Source organism: Triturus cristatus, chromosome 12 (genome assembly GCF_964204655.1).
Source record: "Triturus cristatus chromosome 12, aTriCri1.1, whole genome shotgun sequence".
In the NCBI taxonomy this organism is placed as follows: domain Eukaryota; kingdom Metazoa; phylum Chordata; class Amphibia; order Caudata; family Salamandridae; genus Triturus; species Triturus cristatus.
In genome coordinates this window covers 158,410,173-158,428,948 of record NC_140595.1, presented here as the reverse complement: position 1 = coordinate 158,428,948, position 18,776 = coordinate 158,410,173, and the positions used below count along the sequence as shown (strand labels likewise).

Genomic DNA, 18,776 nt, shown 5'->3' with positions numbered 1-18,776 from the left:
TGGGTGGTTCTGCTTGTTGCCGTCTGTCCTCTCACATGTCTTTGTGAAGGAACGACTGCGTACTGGAGTTTCTTGTGTTTCTGGTAATGCCGGCTCTTTCTGGCCCAGGGTAGGAATCCTGCCAGTGCTGCCCCACATTTCGTAGCTGGTGCAGGTTCGACAGGGCTTTTTTCCACTGTTGTACATACTCGACCGGTATGTGCTGACTCTGTCATACTGTTTTTTCCTCTCTCTGGGTCTTGCTTCCTGTCGACACATCGGATCCTGCGGATCCATCGGACCCTAGGCTCAGTTCATCTTCTTTACGAAGCCAAGAACTCTCACTTCCGCTTCTGGCTCTGTGCTTTCTTTCTCTCAACCCGGTATACATACAGGGGTTTAAGTTCTGTTCTTTGACGGCTTGTGGTGCATTTGCCTCCCATTGTTTTCCGCTCTTTTCAGAGCTTCGTTGACTGCGCTGGCATTACGGTCCCCACTGTGTTTCGTCACCTTCTTGACGGCTAAGTTCTCCCGGGAACTTGGTGGGGTTCAGTCGCAGACCCGCCTCCTCTATGGGTATGGCTTTGGTATCAAATCTAAGTTAAGTCTCAGATGGACGAATTACTTAACTTTGGTAAAGATATATCTGGTAGAGACAGAGTCTAGCCGCAGATTCCTTAAAGCCCGTCCATCCTCACTGTTCTGCGAGGAGCTTTTCCGGTTGGGTTTTCCCGCATTCGCCTCCCTCCGGGTGGCTTTGTTTTCCTGCGGGGTGACATCATTCACTTCACACCTAGACAGGATACTTCATTCTATTTTGCTTGCTCTGCTCCACCCTTTCTTGTGTTTGGGTGGTGTGCTAATGTGTCCTGTGTCCTTTACATCCCTGTGCCCTGGGTCGTCCAGTGGGGGGTCTACTAATGTTCACCCCCCCCCCTTTCAATCAGCCTTGGGGTCTCTTACCTCCCCTGCAGTCCATTGGTTTGAGGTCGATTGGCTCAGCCTCAGTCTAGAAGTATCAGGGGATACAACGTCCCTTTCTGGTACTGACTTGTGGTGGATTGTCAATGCTCCTGTGTTCCGGACTTGTTGCCCTTCACAGTTCTATGTTATGGTTGCAGACTTTCTGTCGTCTGTCATGCTGTTTTTTCACATCTTTTTTCTGCCTCTGGGGAGGGTTTACCCTCCGCTTTTGCGGGGTTGCTTCTCAAGAGCGGTGCTCTGCTCTTTCCCTTCACTATTTTTCAGTATACAGTGGCTGGCACTGTACTATATGGTGCTGTTTTTCACCATTCACTTTCTTTTCTTTTGTCATCTTTTTCGCACATTGTTCCCATACCCTCACAGTTTTTGCTGGTGGCTCCGCGTTGTGGCACGGAAACGTTTTTCCGACGAAAACTGACGTCCGCGCGCCGGGTGGGGCTTATATGACTCCACTGACGTCAGGGCGGAGCTGTGCGGCGCCGCTCCTGGCATGCAGAGGTGCTGCTGCAGAAAGTTTTCCGGATCCAGTCTGACGCCTGGGGATATTTTAAGTTAAGGAATCTGCGGCTCGACTGTGTCTCTACCAGATACATCGTTACCGAAGGGAAGTAACTCGTCCTTTAGGGTCAAGCCTTTGTTAACCACAGTTTCACCGACCCTGTCAGTGAACTGCTTCACTTTCTGCACAGCTCCGCCTAGGTAGCTGCTGGCCTTGACCCTTGCTGGTCTGAGTTTGAGGCCCTCCTCCACCCACAGGCACCTGCCTGCGCCTCATCTCTGGTGATCCAATGAGGAGATTCTTTGCTCTGCTCTGTCTCTCTGCTTTCTGTCTTTCTGATCTCTTTTTTTAAACTTTTCTTTCACTCCTGCCTCTTTTCACTATTTGAGCCTTTTCCCTCCGTGTCCCTGCCATGGTTGTCCCCTGTGGCCCGCCCTCCTATAGCGCCTCTTCCCCACCTCCCAGCTGTCCATCCCTCCCCCTCACACTGCTTAATGGGGGCCGCTGCTCAGTGAAAGGAGCAATCTCACTGAGCTGGTCACTTAGCAGCTTCCCTTCCTGCACCGCTCTGCCGAGGTAGCTGCTGTCCCTAGCCCTTGCATGTCTGAGTTTGAGGCCCTCCTCCAACCGCAGGCACCCGTCTGCATCTCATCCCAGGTGGTCCAGTGGAGAGCTTTGCGGCTCAGCCCTCTGTCTCTATTCTTTCTGACTTTCTGATCTTTTTCCTTCCTTTTAGCTTTCTTTGCTTTTTTTCACATTTCATTCACTCTTGCATCTTTACACTTTGTGCGCCTTTTTCCTTCCGTATCCCTGCAACCCGCCCCCCTCCAGCGCCATCTCCTGCCTCCCAGCTATTCAGCCCTCACACTACTTAATGCCAGCTGCGCCGCTGGCGTGCCAAAGACAAGCCCAGCTGCATCGAGCTCCACAGACCCTGGCTCTCGGAGCATACACCGCTACGACACCTGCACCCTCCACGCTCTCAACACCGGACGCCTTACAGTCTGTTGTCGTCCGCATCGCTGAATGACACCCAGGGCCCTTTTTCCTGCTGGAACTGTAGCTGCACCTTCGCCTGCACCGCATACCAGCCCCACCACCTGCACTACAAATATTGAACCCGTCTGCCTCAACTGCATCCTGCTCAACACACGTTCCCTCCACAAACATGCCTTGGAGATCTGGGACCTACTTGACTTCATCAACCATGACATCACCTTTCTCACGGAAACCTGGATACTCCACTTCTGCCTCGGACATTGCCACCGCCATCCCGATGATTGCCACTGCCACAAGATAATTCACAGGGCCCGCATGAACAAACCGGGGGAAGGCATCGCCATCGTACACAAAAGCACCGTCCGCCTCATTACACACTCGGACAACCACTCGACTAACATGGAGCACCTCCACTTCCAGGTCCAGACCAACCCGAACACCACCCTCCATGGCACCATCAACTACAGACCCCCCAGGACCCTACCCACCCTTCAGCGATTCCTTTATCGATTTCATCACACCCCACGCTCTCGCTTCCACAGACTACATCCTCCTCGCGACCTCAACTTTCACCTGGGCAACTCCAACGACCAGAACACCTCATCCCTGCTGGAGAACCTTGCCACCGTCTGGACTCAAACAATTGGTCACCTTCCCAACCCACTCAGCACGACACACGCAGGACCCCATCTTCTCTGTCAGCGACATCACCTCCAGCCACACCACCGAGCTGTGGACCGACCACCGATGCATCCACTTCTCCTTCACCAAACTCACGAACACCACCACGCCCACCGCTACCCTCGCAGAAGCTAGAACAAGGTCCGCGAACAACAGCTCACCACCTATCTCAGCAAAGCCCCTCCACCGAACCTCCACTGATCGATCTCCAACTGTGCCGACACACTGGCCCCCCTGAAGAAATCCCCAGGCAAACGACACTCGCAAGAAAACCAGCTGGTTCTCTAGGACCCTTCATGAGTTCATGCGTATCTGAGATGGAGGAGCAACGAGACCCTGGAAGTAACTCAGCCTTTAAAACCGCTGTCACTACACACCACCACCTCAGTAGCTCAACAAAGAAAGCAGCACTACAAGAAAGGATCAACGGCAACTCACTCAATAGCAAATAACTTTTCGCCATGTTCAAAGAAATTGCTAAACCCAGCACAGAGGCAGCAGACATCCCACACTCTGAAGACCTCTGCAACAACCTTGGCACCTTCTTCCACTGCAATATTAAGGAGATAAACGCCCGCTTGAACAGCCTCAATACCAAAGACCTTCCCACCCCACCTGCAACCACCGCACTCAACGAAACCGGACCCCAGCAGACCCTACTCAGCTGGACTCCCCTCACTGATGACTACTCCCTCAAGATCATGAAGAGCAACCACTCCAGAGCACCCTCGGACCCCTGCCTGCGCTACATCATCCACAGAGTTGGCACCACCATCTCCCCCGAACTCTGTCGCACCCTCAGCTGCTCCATTAACTCAGCTACTTACCCGAAAGACTAGAAACCCACAGAGATCAAGCCCTTGCTGAAGAAACCCTCTGCTTCAGACTCATCTCTCTGCTCCCCTACCCAGCCAAGGTCATCGAGAAGGCCATCAACGCCCAACTCTGAGTTCATCGAAGCGAACCACATCCTGGACATCTCCCAATCCGGCTTTGGCTGCTACCACCACACCATGACCTCCATCCTCACTGCCGTAGACGACGTCCGCACCATCTTCGACTATGGCGAAACTTCAGCCCTCATCCTCCTGGACCTCTCTGCCGCCTTTAATACAGTCTCTCACTGCACCCTATACACAAGAGTTCACGACACCAGCATCTGCGACAAAGACCTGGAATGAGTCCGCTCCTTCCTCACCGGCTGAACACAGACTACCACCATTCCACTCTGAACCCACAGAGATCAGCTGTGGAGTGCCTCAGGGGTCCTCCTGAGCCCCACTCTCTTTAACATCTACATGGCCCCGCTCGCAGCCTTAGTAAGGGACCACGTACTCAACATTGTCTTCTACGCCGACGACACTCAGCTGATTCTCTCCCTCACCAATGAACCCACAGTCCCCAAGAATAACTTCCACAATGGCATGAAGGCTGTTGCCACCTGGATGAAGAATAGCCGCCTCAAGCTGAATACAGAAAAGATCAAAGTCCTCATCATGGGCTCCACCCACTCCGCCTAGCCCGCAGCACTTGGAAACACCCACCCACCGACCATGCACGAAACCTCAGCATCATCCTGGACTCCTCACTCAATATGAGCCGCCAGATCACCACAGTCTCATCATACTGCTTCCACTCCCTACGCCTGCTCTGATAGATGTTCAAGTGGATCACCACCGAATCCAGAAAGACACTCACCCACACCCGTCAGCAGCAAAATCGACTACGGCAACGCACTGTATGCCGACATTACCCAGAAACTCCTAAAGAAATTGCAAAACATTCAGAATGCCTCTACCAGACGACTCCTCTACATCCCCTACTGCAGCCACATCACCGGCCACCTTAGAGACCTTCACTGGCCCCTAGTCAACAAAAGAGTCACCTTCAAGTTCCTCACATGCCTACAAAGCCCTACACGACGTGGGACCTGCATATCTAATCCACCGCCTCGCATTCCACGCACCCACCAGAGACCTTCGCTCCGCCCAACTGGCCTTGGCCACCGTCCCACGTTTATGTAAGACCGCGGCCTGAGGAAGATCTTTCTCCTACCTTGCAGCAAAGACATGGCCTCTTCACTTCAGGAAATTACTGTCACTGCCTCAATTCAGGAAGGACCTGAAGATCTGGCTCTTTGACTGATCCACAGCACCTTCAATGGATCAGCAGTTCAACTCTGCCCTCCCAGAGCCTTGAGACCCTAACGGGTGAGTATTAGCCTTTTTAAAGACAATTTATTGATTGAACCACTCACTAGAACATGTGCTCTTGCATGCTAGACACTATTGTTTACAAAAAGGGCTTAGAGCTTTTCCATTGCTTACCATTTGCTGACTTCAGTGTCACTTCTACTTTTCCGCCTCCTAATTGGACAGTGCAGGACAGATACCATTTCCCGTTTCTTCTCCGGTGCATGTACAAAGCACAGATTGAATATCCTTAATTAGTACCCCTCCATTGCTGGCACTGTGACTCAGGAACTTTTTTCTTTTACTTTGTTTTAAACCGCGTTATTTCTCCCTTCCTACCCACCAATTTTCCTTGTTGCTGCCCACCGTTATTTCTCCACTAGTCACGCTGTGATAGAGGTACTTTATTTATTTTTACTGTTTTCCGTGGTAAGACTATTGCCCCTTCTCACTTCGTGTTGCTCCCTCCCTCCCCAATCAGCTCCCTTACCAAAACATCAGAAAGAGCTTTTGTGCTCCTATTGTAATGTTTTTTCCTCTGTAATCTCTCCGGTGTGGGGCGGTTGCCCCATTCCTTTCCCACTCCATATTTCTCTCTCCCACTCTGTATTACTCACTTTCTCCCCAATCCACTCCCTGCCTCCCTTAAACAACACAAAGTGCTTTTGCGCTACTATTTCTATTTTCTGTTTTTTACAAGTACCTATCCATTATGTGGCTCAGCGGCCATGTATAGCATTACCAAAAATCATTGACATGGCAAATAGGTCTCCAAGCCAAGACCTATTTGCTTTTCCAATGCTTCTTTTTACTTTAGAATTACTTGAGTTTTGTTTTTAGATCCCAATGAGATAGCAGGACGCTTCTGATGTTAACAGAAGCCACAGTCCATCGTTCTCAATTCCTTTCTCCTGCAGTGCTGTTTAAATTCATTTTGGAATGTTTTGCTTTTTTGGCTGCTGCTATTTTACAGAATACCAGATTGTGTCCATTTGAAACTGTTGGGTATTAAGTATCCTCTTTTTACTTTTTTCTTCTTTCTCGACCCTTCTGTCTCCTTGATTCCCTCTATCCTTCTTTTTCCTGCTTTTATTCCTTCTTTCTTTTTTAACTTCCTTTTCCTTCTTACTTTTTTCCTTCTTTCTTTTTCCTTCCTCTCTTTTTAGTTCCTTCTACTGTTCTTTCTTGCCCTTTTTACTTCTCCTGTTCATTATTTTCCATTCTTCTTTCTTTCATTCTTTTTCCTTCTTTCCTTGTTCTTCTCCCTTTATTTTTCCTATTTTCTCCTTTTCCCTTCTTTCTACTTTTTTTATTCCTTCTTTCTTCCTCCTTTCCTTTTCCTGCCTTCTTTCTTCTTGCTTTCTTTCTTTTTCCTTCTTTCTTTCTCCTTTTCTTTTTTCTCCTTGGCTTCTTTCCTCCTTGGCTTCTTTTTCCTTCTCTCTCTCTTTCATCTTTCCTTTTTTTCTTCTTTCCATATTCCTTCCTATTTCTGCCTTTTTCGTTGTTCCTTTTCCTTCTTTCTGTTATTTACCTTCTTTTTCCTTTGTTCTCTTTTCTTCTATCTTTTCCTTCATGGCATCTTTCCTTTCCTCCTCCTCCTTTTCTTTTTTGTTTAGGTCTCTATTAGCCAACAACCTTTGATTTCACTAACATTATGCATATAATATAGTTACTTATAGAAGTGTCAGTCAGATTTCATCCATTTGTCTGTGATTGGTGTCATTAAAATTTTTCTTTCACCCACTCCAACATGCATTAAGGGGCAATGCACCAATCAACTTCAACCATCGGTGACTTCACTAGAAGTTACAGCATGCTGCCCTTTCACTAGGAACTCATTGACACACAAAGTAGTTCTCGTCAGTGAGTACTATGGTAACACGTGCTTGTTTTTAGACCCAAAAACCTTTTTGTACGTAGCAAATGATTGTTTTTTTATTGATGAGGGCCAGCATATTCCCAAATAATAAGGTTTAGCAAAACCATAACAAAACAAGAATTGCTGGAAAGCTGGCGACCAATGCCAGACCTATTTGCTTGCCCAATGCTTGTTCTACACAGAAAACTAAATGTTCGAGGCATATGAGCTGCAGAATACATACTTGTGCATAGATCGCCATCTGGTGTTGGGAAGAGGATTGCCAGGCCTGCGCCTCTTTTTGCTCCAAAAAGACTGTCCTTGATAGCCGGGCTCGACGACACGTTGTGGCTCAACAGGCTACACCGGTGCCACACAACCTCTTCGACGAAGGCCACGATGTTCTAGAGGCAGAGGATTCGGAGGAGCTCGACATAGTCTCCAAAGCTGATGACTCCAACTCCGACGGCCACATCTCTCCAGGTCACCGAGTGAGTACAAACGTCCATGCCCCCTGCCCCATCAGATAAACAGAAGGCTCCGGTTAAAACTTCGCCTGAAGGCCTTAGTTGAGACCGAGGACAAACTTCAGAAGCTCCGCCTATGGGCCCGGCTCCTAATACAAAGGAAAAGCCTTCCGGCAGCTCGGGACCAAGCAAGCCGCATATTAGTACCCATAAAACACCTTCGGTACCAAAATCAGGGATACACCCTATTCCCGTTACGACCAAAAAGGCCTCTGTATCGAATCCTTCGGCACCGAAAGACCATAAGGCCTCGGAACTGGACAAACATCGAAAACCTTCGGATCCGAAGAAGATTTCTAATTTGACACCAACATCGAAGCCAAAGGAGCACAAGACCCCTCCTACGGCTCCAGCGTCCAAATCAAAACCACGTTCGGAACCGAAAAAATTGGCACCGAAAGGAGACAATATGCAGGAAGAACTGTTTCGACCAGATCCTATCGATCCGAAACAAAAGACATTACATATGGACCCTAAAACATGCCATATTGTCAGTCTCCCAACAGAGAAGAGGAAATCAGATACCTCACATTCTCCTGAGTTGCCTGTAAAGAAAAGAGACTTTGCTACGTCACCCCTAAGACCCTCTTCTCCCTACCAAACCTTTGTCTCCTACAAACTCTCCTATACACTCTCCTAGACTCTCTAAGTACTCACTCTTACCACCACAGGATGAGGATGATTTAGGGGACGAGGGTGGACACGATAAGGATCCCTTAGATGACCCTGATGATGACAATACTACACCACAGGATACATGGGAAGATTACAACAATACCTCAGACCTTCCTGATCCAGATGCTTACCCATCTAGGCCAACTCCCCCAGATGACAATATAGGGTTTACTCAGCTTATTAATAGGGCTGCACAATATCATGGCGTTGAACTACATTCAGACCCCATGGACGAAGACTTCCTACTAGATACTTTTGCTCAGTCACAAAAAACATTTGCATACATTTCCCATGCTCAAAGGTGTCATTAAACATGCACCAGACATATTTAAAGACTCTGTCAGGACCAGGATTCTCAATCCCCAGATTGATCAAAAGTATAAGCCTGCCCCTAACAATCCAATCTACATTAAAGGACAACTCCCTTTAGATTCTTTGGTAGTGTCCAATGCAAGAAAACGTGCTAATTCCCAAACCTCTGGTGATGCTCCGCCTTCAGACAAAGAGTCTAAACTGCTAGATGCATCAGGCAAACGAGTTGCCTCCCAAGCAGCCAATCACCGGAGAATAGCTAATGCACAAGCACTGCTTGCCAGATATGACCGGGCTCACAACGATAAGCTTGAAGATCTTTTTCAACATTTACCTGACCAATACAAAGCCAAGACCAACGATCTGGTCCAGGAGGGCAAGTTAATTACAAATGCATCCATCAAATGTGCCTTCAATGCAGCAGACACCGCATCTAGATCTGTCAACATCAGTGTCTTACTTCGCAGACATGCATGGTTTCGCATTTCTGGTTTTAAACAAGAAGTGCAAACAACTATCTTAAATCAGCCATTCAATCAAGAACACCTTTTTGGCCCAGCTGTGGATACAGCTGTGGAGAAAATGAAAAAAGACAGACACTGCAAAATCTATGGAAGCATTACAATCTCAAACAACACGAGGTTCCTTTAGTCGCTCCTTTTATTGGGGCGCATTCAAAAACATTAGCACAGACACTACTTCCTTCTCTTACAAAAGTCCCACACAAATACCCCCCAACAAGGGATATTTTAGAGGCAGGTACAGAGGAAATATCAAGGGTAGAGGCCGAGGTAAAAACAACCGAACGTCCCCTACTACCAAACAATGTTTTCCCTCCGCTCCCTCCAGACCATTCCACTCTGGTCGGAGGAAGGCTCTCACAGTTCCTACCTGTCTGAAACTCCATCACTACGGACAGGTGGGTAAGACAAATTATCCAGTATGGTTACTGCCTGGAACTTACCACAACTCCCCCAACCATACCCCCAAACAGCGTCCAATGTCCACGGAACATCTTAACGCTCCTCAAACGGGAAGTTCTCTCGCTTTTTCAAAATCATGCAATAGAACCAGTTCCCCTTCACCATCAAGACACAGGGGTTTACTCCCTCTATTTTCTCATCCCCAAAAAAGACGGTACTCTCAGACCAGTAATGGACCTCAGACCTTTGAATATCTACGTACAATCAGACCACTTTCACTTGGTCACCCTTCAACAGGTCCTCCCACTGCTTCAACAAAGCGACTTGCCACTCTAGAGCTCAAGGACGCCTACTTCCATATTCCTATACAGGAAATATATAATGTTTGTAGTGGACGGTCAGCACTATCAATTCCAGGTCCTCCCATTCGGAGTGACCACAGCACCCGGAGTCTTCACAAAGTGTGTGGCAGTAGTAGCCACCCACTTGCGAAGACAACAAATTCATGTGTTTCCATACCTGGACGACTGGCTGGTAAAAGCCAAGTCATACAGCCAGTGTGTTCACCACACTCGCCAAACAATTCACCTGCTCCATGACTTGGGGTTCACAGTAGACCTCACCAAGTCACACCTTCAGTCGTCCCACATACAGCAGTATCTAGGGGCCACCATAGACACTTCCAAAGCTCTTGCATACCCCAATCCAGTCAGAATAGCCAGTATACAAACCCTCATAACAAAAGTTCAGCCCTAACACTCACAACCCGGTCGAGTGTTTATGCAGTTAATAGGAATGATGGCCTCTTGCATTTTCATAGTACCTCACGCAAGACTCCAGATGCGCCCTTTACAATAATGTTTAGCACGTCAGTGGAACCAGGCTCAAGGTCAACTTACAGATCTGGTTTTGGTGGACAGCCGCCCACATCGCTCTCTGCAGTGCTGGAACACACAAAACCTTTCCAAAGGGCTGCCGTTCCTAGACCCAGTTCGACAGATACTGCTAACAGAGGAAGCATCGCTCACCGCCTGGGGAGCCCATCTCCTAAACCATACAATTCAGGGCAGGTGGGCCCCTCAACAAAAAGTGCTCCACATCAATCACCTGGAGTTACTAGCATTCTTTCTGGCATTAAAATCATTCCAAACACATCTCATCAACAAAACTGTCCTTGTCCGCACGGACAATATGACAGCGATTGTATTATATACAAAAACAAGGAGGAACACATTCTTTGCAGCTTTCTCAACTAGCGCAAAGCATATGGAAATGGGCCATCCCACAAAAGATATACCTTCTAGCAGAACCTCTTCCAGGGGTACACAATCAGATTGCGGATCTGCTCAGTCGTCAGACACAGCACATCCACGAATGGGAACTTCATTCTCAAGTTCTTCTTCCGCTTTTTCAGATGTGGTGCCACCCAGACAAAGATCTGTTTGCCACACATGCAAACGCAAAATGCCCAACCTTCGCCGCCAGGTATCCACACAGATTGTCCAAGGGCAATGCGATATGGATGAACTGGTGAGGCAGATTTGCGTACGCTTTTCCGCCACTCCCGCTCATTCCATTAGTAGTGCGCAAGCTCAAACAGTCTCTCAAGATGATCCTGTTTGCTCCAACATGGGCCCGGCAACCATGGTTCACAACACTCTTGGAACTCTCAGTAGTTCCACACCAGAAACTATAACTCTCCCCAAATCTTCTTACACAGAACCATGGAGAGATAAGGGATCCAGATCCAGCTCAACTAAACCTAGCAATCTGGCTCCTGAAGTCCTAGAGTTCGGTTATCTCAACCTCCCACCGGACTGTATGAACATTATTAAAGAAGCTAGCCGCCCTACTACTAGAGCTTGCTATGCAGCCAAGTGGAAAAGATTTGTCATTTACTGCAATAACAACAAAATTGACCCTCAGATGCTTCAATTCAAAACATTATTTGCAATTTATTGCATCTACAAAGATGTAATCTGGCATACACATCCATAAGACTACATCTTGCTGCCCTTGCCGCTTACCTACAAAACAGACAACATTTGTCATTGTTTAGGGTACCAGCTATCTAAGCGTTTATGGAAGGCCTTAAAAGGATAATTCCTCCCACAATCCCACCTTCTCCAGTGTGGAATTTAAACATTGTCCTTACTAGGCTCATGGGCCCTCCATTTGAACCGCTGTACAAATGCGAACTGCAGTTCCTTACATGGAAAGTAGCTTTCCTTGTCGCAATCACCTCTCAGAAGAGTAAGTGAGATCCAGGTTTTAACCATACAAGAACCATTCTTACAAATACATCATAACAAGGTGGTTCTTAGAACAAATCTAAAATTCCTTCCCTAAGTAATCTCTGCTTTCCATCTTAATCAATCTGTGGAATTACCCGTTTATTTCCCAAAACCAGATTCTGTAGGAGAGAGATCTCTTTACACACTTGATGGCAAAAGAGCTATACTTTATTACATTGACAGAACTAAACCTTTTAGAAAAACAAACCAACTGTTTGTAGCTTTCTCTCCACCTCATAAAGAAAACCACATTTCCAAAGCTGGAATTGCCAGGTGGATTGTCAAATGTATTCAAATATGCTACCACAAAGCAAAACGCACATTAACAATTCCCCTAGAGCGCACTCAACACGCAAACTAGGGGCGTCCATGGCATTCTTAGTGAACATTCCTTTAGATTACATTTGTAAAGCAGCAACATGGTCTACGCCATACACCTTCACCAAACACTATTGTGTAGATGTGCAGGCAAGACAACAAGCTTCTGTATGCCAGGCTGTTCTTAAAATACTTTTTCAGACCACTGCAACAGATACAGGTGACCACCGCTAAGGGAAGAGCACTGCTATACAGTCTATGCACAAGTATGTATTCTGCAGCTCATATGCCTCCAACGGAAAATGCTACTTACCAGTATGCATCTGTTCTTGGCATGTAGAGCTGCAGAATCACATACGCCCACCCGCCTACCCCGGTAACTCTATATTTTCGAGTGTTATCTTACTTAGATACATTACGCATGGACTTCTTTTCTGTTTCTTACACACTCCATCATTTCCCTTCATGGCGAAAAACAAGGATAAGGATGGAGTCGATGCCCATGCGCACTATCGTCCAAGGGAGGAGTCACCTATCTCGTGACTACACAGACGTCTTCCAAGACAACAACAAACTGCAAACATCCAAGCCCAACACCAGATGGCTATCTATGCACAAGTATGTGATTCTGCAGCTCTACATGCCAAGAACACATGCATACTGGTAAGTAGCATTTTCCTTTTCGCTACTTTTTGCAGCATTGACCAAGCAAGTAGGCCTGCTTTTAATGTGATATACAAGATGTATGCATGTAATCCATGCACAAATCTGTTGGTACCTTAAAGTCAGGCCTTACTGGCATTGCCAATACTTGTTAGAAACATCTGTATTTCTCTTCCCATTGTGTAGTTACAGCAGTGGAAAATTACTTTTGTTCTTCACTGCTGTGATGTAGTAAAAGAGAATACATGGATTTCAAATCAAGGTATTCAGACTTTTCTCAATGAGAAACATACATAATATAAACCATTGAGCTTCTAATTATGTAAAGTCTACATGTATGGAGGAGCGAAGACCAAACTGATCCACCTACTAATCCAGTGTTCTTTCCTTCTTTGAGCTCCTTCTGACTTGGAAAACTCATCCTTACTGCTAGATACGTGCTCCTGTCAAATTAGATGTTGTTTCTGCATAGCTAGAAAAATGCAAGTCCTGGTAATTAAAAAAAAATGATTATATATTGAGGGAATGTTGAAAATCAATACACCACAATTTCACGGGACACTGAGCAGAACCTTAGCTATAAAATGATTCACTCTACTCTTTATAGTACATGATTTGCAAGCCACATGTATGTGTATCAAATGCTTTATGTTGAGAAGGTGGCTATTGAACTCAAAGGTGCTGTATTTAAAATAGTGTCATGATGATATTTCGCTTTCCTTGAAATATCCCCTCACACAAGGGATGATAGTACATTCTTGTGTAGACATTTTGATTTCCCTGTAGTGAAAAAAAGGAAATGTCATTCAAGCCAGAGGATTGTATCTTGGGATAAGTCAATATGTCAGTCAGTCTCTCATATCTGATAAAGCTATCTAGCCTCAGATTCCTCACCATAGAATTTCACAAACGTCAGGCTGGATCGAGAGGACTTATGCTCAAGTAATACCCTTGCACACCGGTAGGTGGCGTTGGTTGGGTCTACGTGTTGTTGGCGTCATCCACTCCGGAAGTGACGTCTGTGTCACCGATATAGGTTCCACCTCAGCTCGCTGGCGTCATTTCTTTTCTTTCCACGCCATCTAGTGACTCTTTTTCTATTTTTGACAGAAATGTTTGGTGTGTAGGTTTTTCCTCAGTGTTGAAGAAGACTTCTGGATTCAAGCTGTGCTGTGCCTGCCTTCACGCCATGTCGTGACAGATCTACCCTTGATTTGTCTCTGATGCCTGGAGCACGACTACAACTCGAAGTTGTGCTCCAACTGTCATGCCATGGCTCAGAAGACTTTGAGGGAGCGGTCCCTAAAGCAGCTTGTGGCCCGGCGTTTGACTTCACGCTGTTCAGCCCGGAGGCCTCGTTTCCAGTCAGGAGGAAGTTCCGGGTACTGCTCCAGGACTCATAAGTCCTTCGTCCTCCCACTCGAAGTTGTCGGATCTGTCAGGTAAGAGGCATGAGAAACACAAGAAGTCAAAGCACGTTTCAACTTATCCCCTTCTGTTGGCCGACGTGACAAAAGAGGCTCTAGGCCTTGTTCTGCGGAACCTGCGCCTGGGTCGGATCCGAGCTTCCCTGCCTTTCCAGGAGCGAACCCCGCTCATCTTAAGAAATTCTATGACGACATGTGCCTCATATTTGGGCGACCTGACCCTCTCGGCGCACCTTCGGACCCTGGGGGCTCAGAGAGGGCTCTTCTGGGTCCCGCGCTGATCTGACCTATTCCTAACACAGTGTAGTTTACGGTCTATCCTCCTGAGTGGCAAGTCCAGGATTTTCAGGCTATGATACCGATGTTTCAGCCTCTCCCCTAAATTTTGGTGAGAATGGAGAATGACTCTGAGGCTGCTGGGACTCATGGCCTCCTGCATCCTGCTAGTGACACATAGCAGATGGCATGTATGGACTGTGCAGTAGGACCTGAAGCTCCAGTGGACGCAGCATCAGGTGAATCTCTCTGACAAGGTCCTATTCTCTGAGGGAACTGCACAGGATCTGCAGTGGTGGCTGACCAACCTCGATTGGGTCAGAGGCATAGCCCTCTCCCTTCCCCAACCATATCACACAGTAGTGACCGAAGTATTACTCTTGGGGTAGGGCAACCATATGGGAGCGGTGGAGATCAGAGGACTCTATTTTCTGCCGGAATCTGGATTCCAAATCAACTTGGTGAAGCTCCGATCGACTCGCTTGCCATTGAAAGCTTTTCTTCCTGCCATCAAGGGAAAGCTGGTTCAGGTGTTCACGGACAACACCACCACCATGAGGTACTGTAACGAACAGGTTGGGGTGGGGTCCTGGACCCTTGGTCAAGAGGCCCTGTGTCCCTGGACATGGCTTGAACAGCCAGGCATATACCTGGTTGTTCAACACCTGGCAGGTTCCCTGAACGCCAGTGCGGACAAAATGGCGTTTCCACCCAAAGTGGCGCAAGGTCTCCTTTAGAAGTGGGGAGAGCCTTGGTTAGATCTGTTTGCGTCAGCCGAGAACCCACAATGTCAGCATTTTTGCAAGCTGGAGTTTCGAAGACTGCACTGGCTCAGCAACGCTTTTCATCTTGAGTGGACCTCAGGCCTCCTATAAGCCTTTCCTCCAATATCACTCCCGTTCAGAGTGCTCAAGAAGATTAGGAGCAATCCGGCCCAAGTCATTCTTTTTGTTCTGAACTGTGCACAGAAAGTCTGGATTCCCGAGTTTCTCCAACTGAGCATCGATCCTTCAATCAGGCTGCCCCTTTGGGAGGATCTTCTGTCCCAGCAGAGGAGGGTCCTCCACCCAAATCTGTCAACTCTGAACCTTCTTGCGTGGAGATTGAGCGGCTGCAGTGGCTAGCATTCCATCTGCCCCCTGAAGTCTGTGATGACTTTTTGGTAGCCAGGAGTCCCTCTACCAAGACTTTACGACTGCTGGTGGCAAAAAAAAATCCAATATTGAATAGAACAGTCTATTGATCCTCTTTCTGCTTCCCTCTCTCAAGTCCTTCTCTTTATTATGACCCTTGCCCAGCAGAGCTCTGCTCTGGGCACTCTTAAAGGGTACCCTTCGGCCTTGTCTGCCTTCTTGAGGCTGCTAGATCAACCCTCTTTATTTAAATCCCCTATTGTAAACAGATTTCTTAAGGGGCTTGTACATATGTTACCACCTGCCCCATTAATCATGCCTCACTGGGACCTTAATTTGGTTTTCTCCTTACTGATGTGTGCTCCACTCGAGTCTCTGCACAGCTGCCCCCTCTGGCTGCTTCTGCTTTTTGACAAAACAGCCTTTTCAGTGGCTATAACTTCTGCCAGGAGGGTGAGTGAACTGCAGAATTTGTCATCCAAGGCTCCCTACCTGACCGTCTTCCCTGATAATTTGGTGGTTCGCACTTGGGTCTCTTTCTTGCCAAAAGTGGTGACACCATTCCACGTGGGACAATTAGGTCACCGTGGCCACTTTCTATGTTCCTCCGCACCCCTCTAAAGAGGACGAGCGACTCCACCTTCTGGACCCAAAAAAGTCATTGTTGTTCTATTATGACAGCAATAAAGAATCCCGGGTGGATGACCAACTCTTCGTGGGGTACGTTGGATCAAAGAAAGGTCATGCAGCGCAGAAGAATTCTTTTTCGCAATGGGTCGTCCTCTGCATCAAATTTCGCTATGCACTGGCCAAGAAACAGTCTATTGAAGGCTTAAGAGCTCATTCCACCAGAGCTAAGCCTGCGACCACAGCATTGCAACGTGGTGTTTTATTCCTTGACATTTGTTAGGCAGCAACGTGGGCATCTCTGCACACGTTAACTAAGCACCACTGCCTGGACAGTCAAGTTCCACATGGACGGCCTGTTTGGACGCTGTGTCCTGCAGGACTTCCTGGTCTAACCTTGTCCGCAGTCCCTCCTCTGGGATGGTATTGCTGGGGAATCAATTCTGAGCTAAGAAATCTGTGGCAACATGTCTCTATCAGATGGACAAGTTACTTACCTTCGGTAACACTGTATCTGGTAGAGACATAATCTAGCTTCAGGTTCCTTTCCGACCCACCCATCCTTCCTGCACTGCGTAGAGGTTTTTAGGGTCGGGGCTGATCCCTTTCAGGGACGTAGTTGTTATAAACACACCACTGTTCGTGCATTTCATGGCTAGGCGCTCCTTGTGTGGAAAGTCACGCTAAGTAACTGATGTCTGCACGCGGAGGTGGCGCCTATATAGCTGACGTGGACTTCACTTCCAGGGTAGACAACACCAACGATGTCACACAGAGCCAACCAACGCCACCTACTGACTCGCAAGGGTATTGCTCGAGCAAAAGTCTTCTGGATGCAGCCTGACGCCTGGGAAATTCTAAGGTACAGAATCTGCGGCTATATTATGTCTCTACCAGATAAGGTTAGCAACTTGCCCTTTTATTCATGTACATTTAATCTGTCATAATTGGTTGCATATAAATATATTTCCTTTTTTTCCCTTTAGGTTTGGATTTGTTTTCCTTCCTCCAAAGTGAAAATCAGGTACAAACTGGAAAACAGATGTTTGTGTGTGTGAATGTATGTGTGCGCGTGCGCGCACATGTTGGCTATTCAGACAAGCTGCTTCTAATTTCATTTTTTTTAATATAATCGGGTTCAAGATAGGAGTTGCAACTAAGGAAACGACAATCTCTCTATGATGATGGTTGTAAATATATTTTTATGTGTTTGCTGGAGAATATGAATATCTCTTTACCTTTAATCTCTTGTCCATTACCTCTTATTCCTTGGAGGTTGCCCATGCTTGCTTCTTTCTGTAGCTAGTGCAAGGCTCATAGCTGTCATGTCCTGTCACTCAATCCAGAATGGTGTGATACATCCATTAGTAGTTGTCCTATTAAAAATATGTAAGGGGAGTTTTGATTAAAATAGAATTTGAAAAATAATCTTTTGTCTAGCATTTCTCAATCATTAAAATATTCCTTTGAGCTTTCCTAAAATGTTAAGCAAGTTGTATGTATATGCACTGCTTTCAGGCTTGCAGATGGTTAGAACTATGTGATCAGACAACAGCCCTGCACAAGCAACATATTTTATTAGTTTTGATTTCTGCACATTTTCATGCTTGCGATAGTCTAACATCCTCGGAAGGCTTATGTTTTACAATGCTTCTTTTAGAAAAACAAGAAGTGATTGGTTGAAAGCTTCCATTCCTCTCAGCCATCCGTAATTACTTGGGCAATTTCTGGTACTTTTATTTTTGCTTTGCCCACTATGCGACTCCACACAGAGACGAGCCATTATGCAGACATGACTTTGTCCTTATCAGTAGGAAAAGTGCAACCCAAACTGCCTGAAATGTTCTCCTGCAGATGCAGAAAAAAGAAACCTGAGATCGTTTTCTGCCTTATTAAGCCTCATCAATAAATCGTAGCTTGAGTCTAATGGTACAGTGAATACAAGAACCACTTCTAGCCGTCTTGTGGTGGAGGCACATTTGTTTTTGTTTTCCTTTGTTCTTGGTTCAGTGTTGGGGCACCTTTCACTGTTCATAGTTTTTTTCCAAGGACATTCATGTCCATCCACATACTATCGTTTATGGGTTGGATGTTGAAAATTCACATACCGCCATCATGAAGTGTCCAGTCATGGAAGAGGATCAGAACGTGTCAACATTTCATAGCTGGGGGAGCCTTCAGTTGAGTATTTTGTACCCTTTCCGGCATCATGACGATGATGCTGTCCTCACTTATCTACTAGACAAGATCTGAGGTGTTTGCCCCTCCATTTTGGTGCCCTCTTCATCAACTTTAAAAGAACCCTTAGAAAAGAAAGACCACAGGACCAAAAGATCCAAATATAAAGTATTTGGAAGGACATTTAAAGACATAATGCCCACCAAAGGAATGAATGCCTCCGAGAATTCC

The 18,776-nt window shown here is 46.8% G+C and overlaps 1 protein-coding gene across 2 annotated transcripts in view; it reads left to right on the top strand.

Annotated features, from left to right (window-relative positions):
- The window catches only part of PIAS3 (protein inhibitor of activated STAT 3), a 291,739-nt gene that overhangs the window by 260,175 nt on the left and 12,788 nt on the right, over positions 1-18,776 (top strand). For both annotated transcript variants that reach the window (XM_085639510.1, XM_085639509.1), the window contains exon 13: positions 17,354-17,391. In XM_085639510.1, coding sequence (XP_085495636.1) covers positions 17,354-17,391 — 38 coding nt within the window. The remainder of the gene's footprint in view (positions 1-17,353; positions 17,392-18,776) is intronic.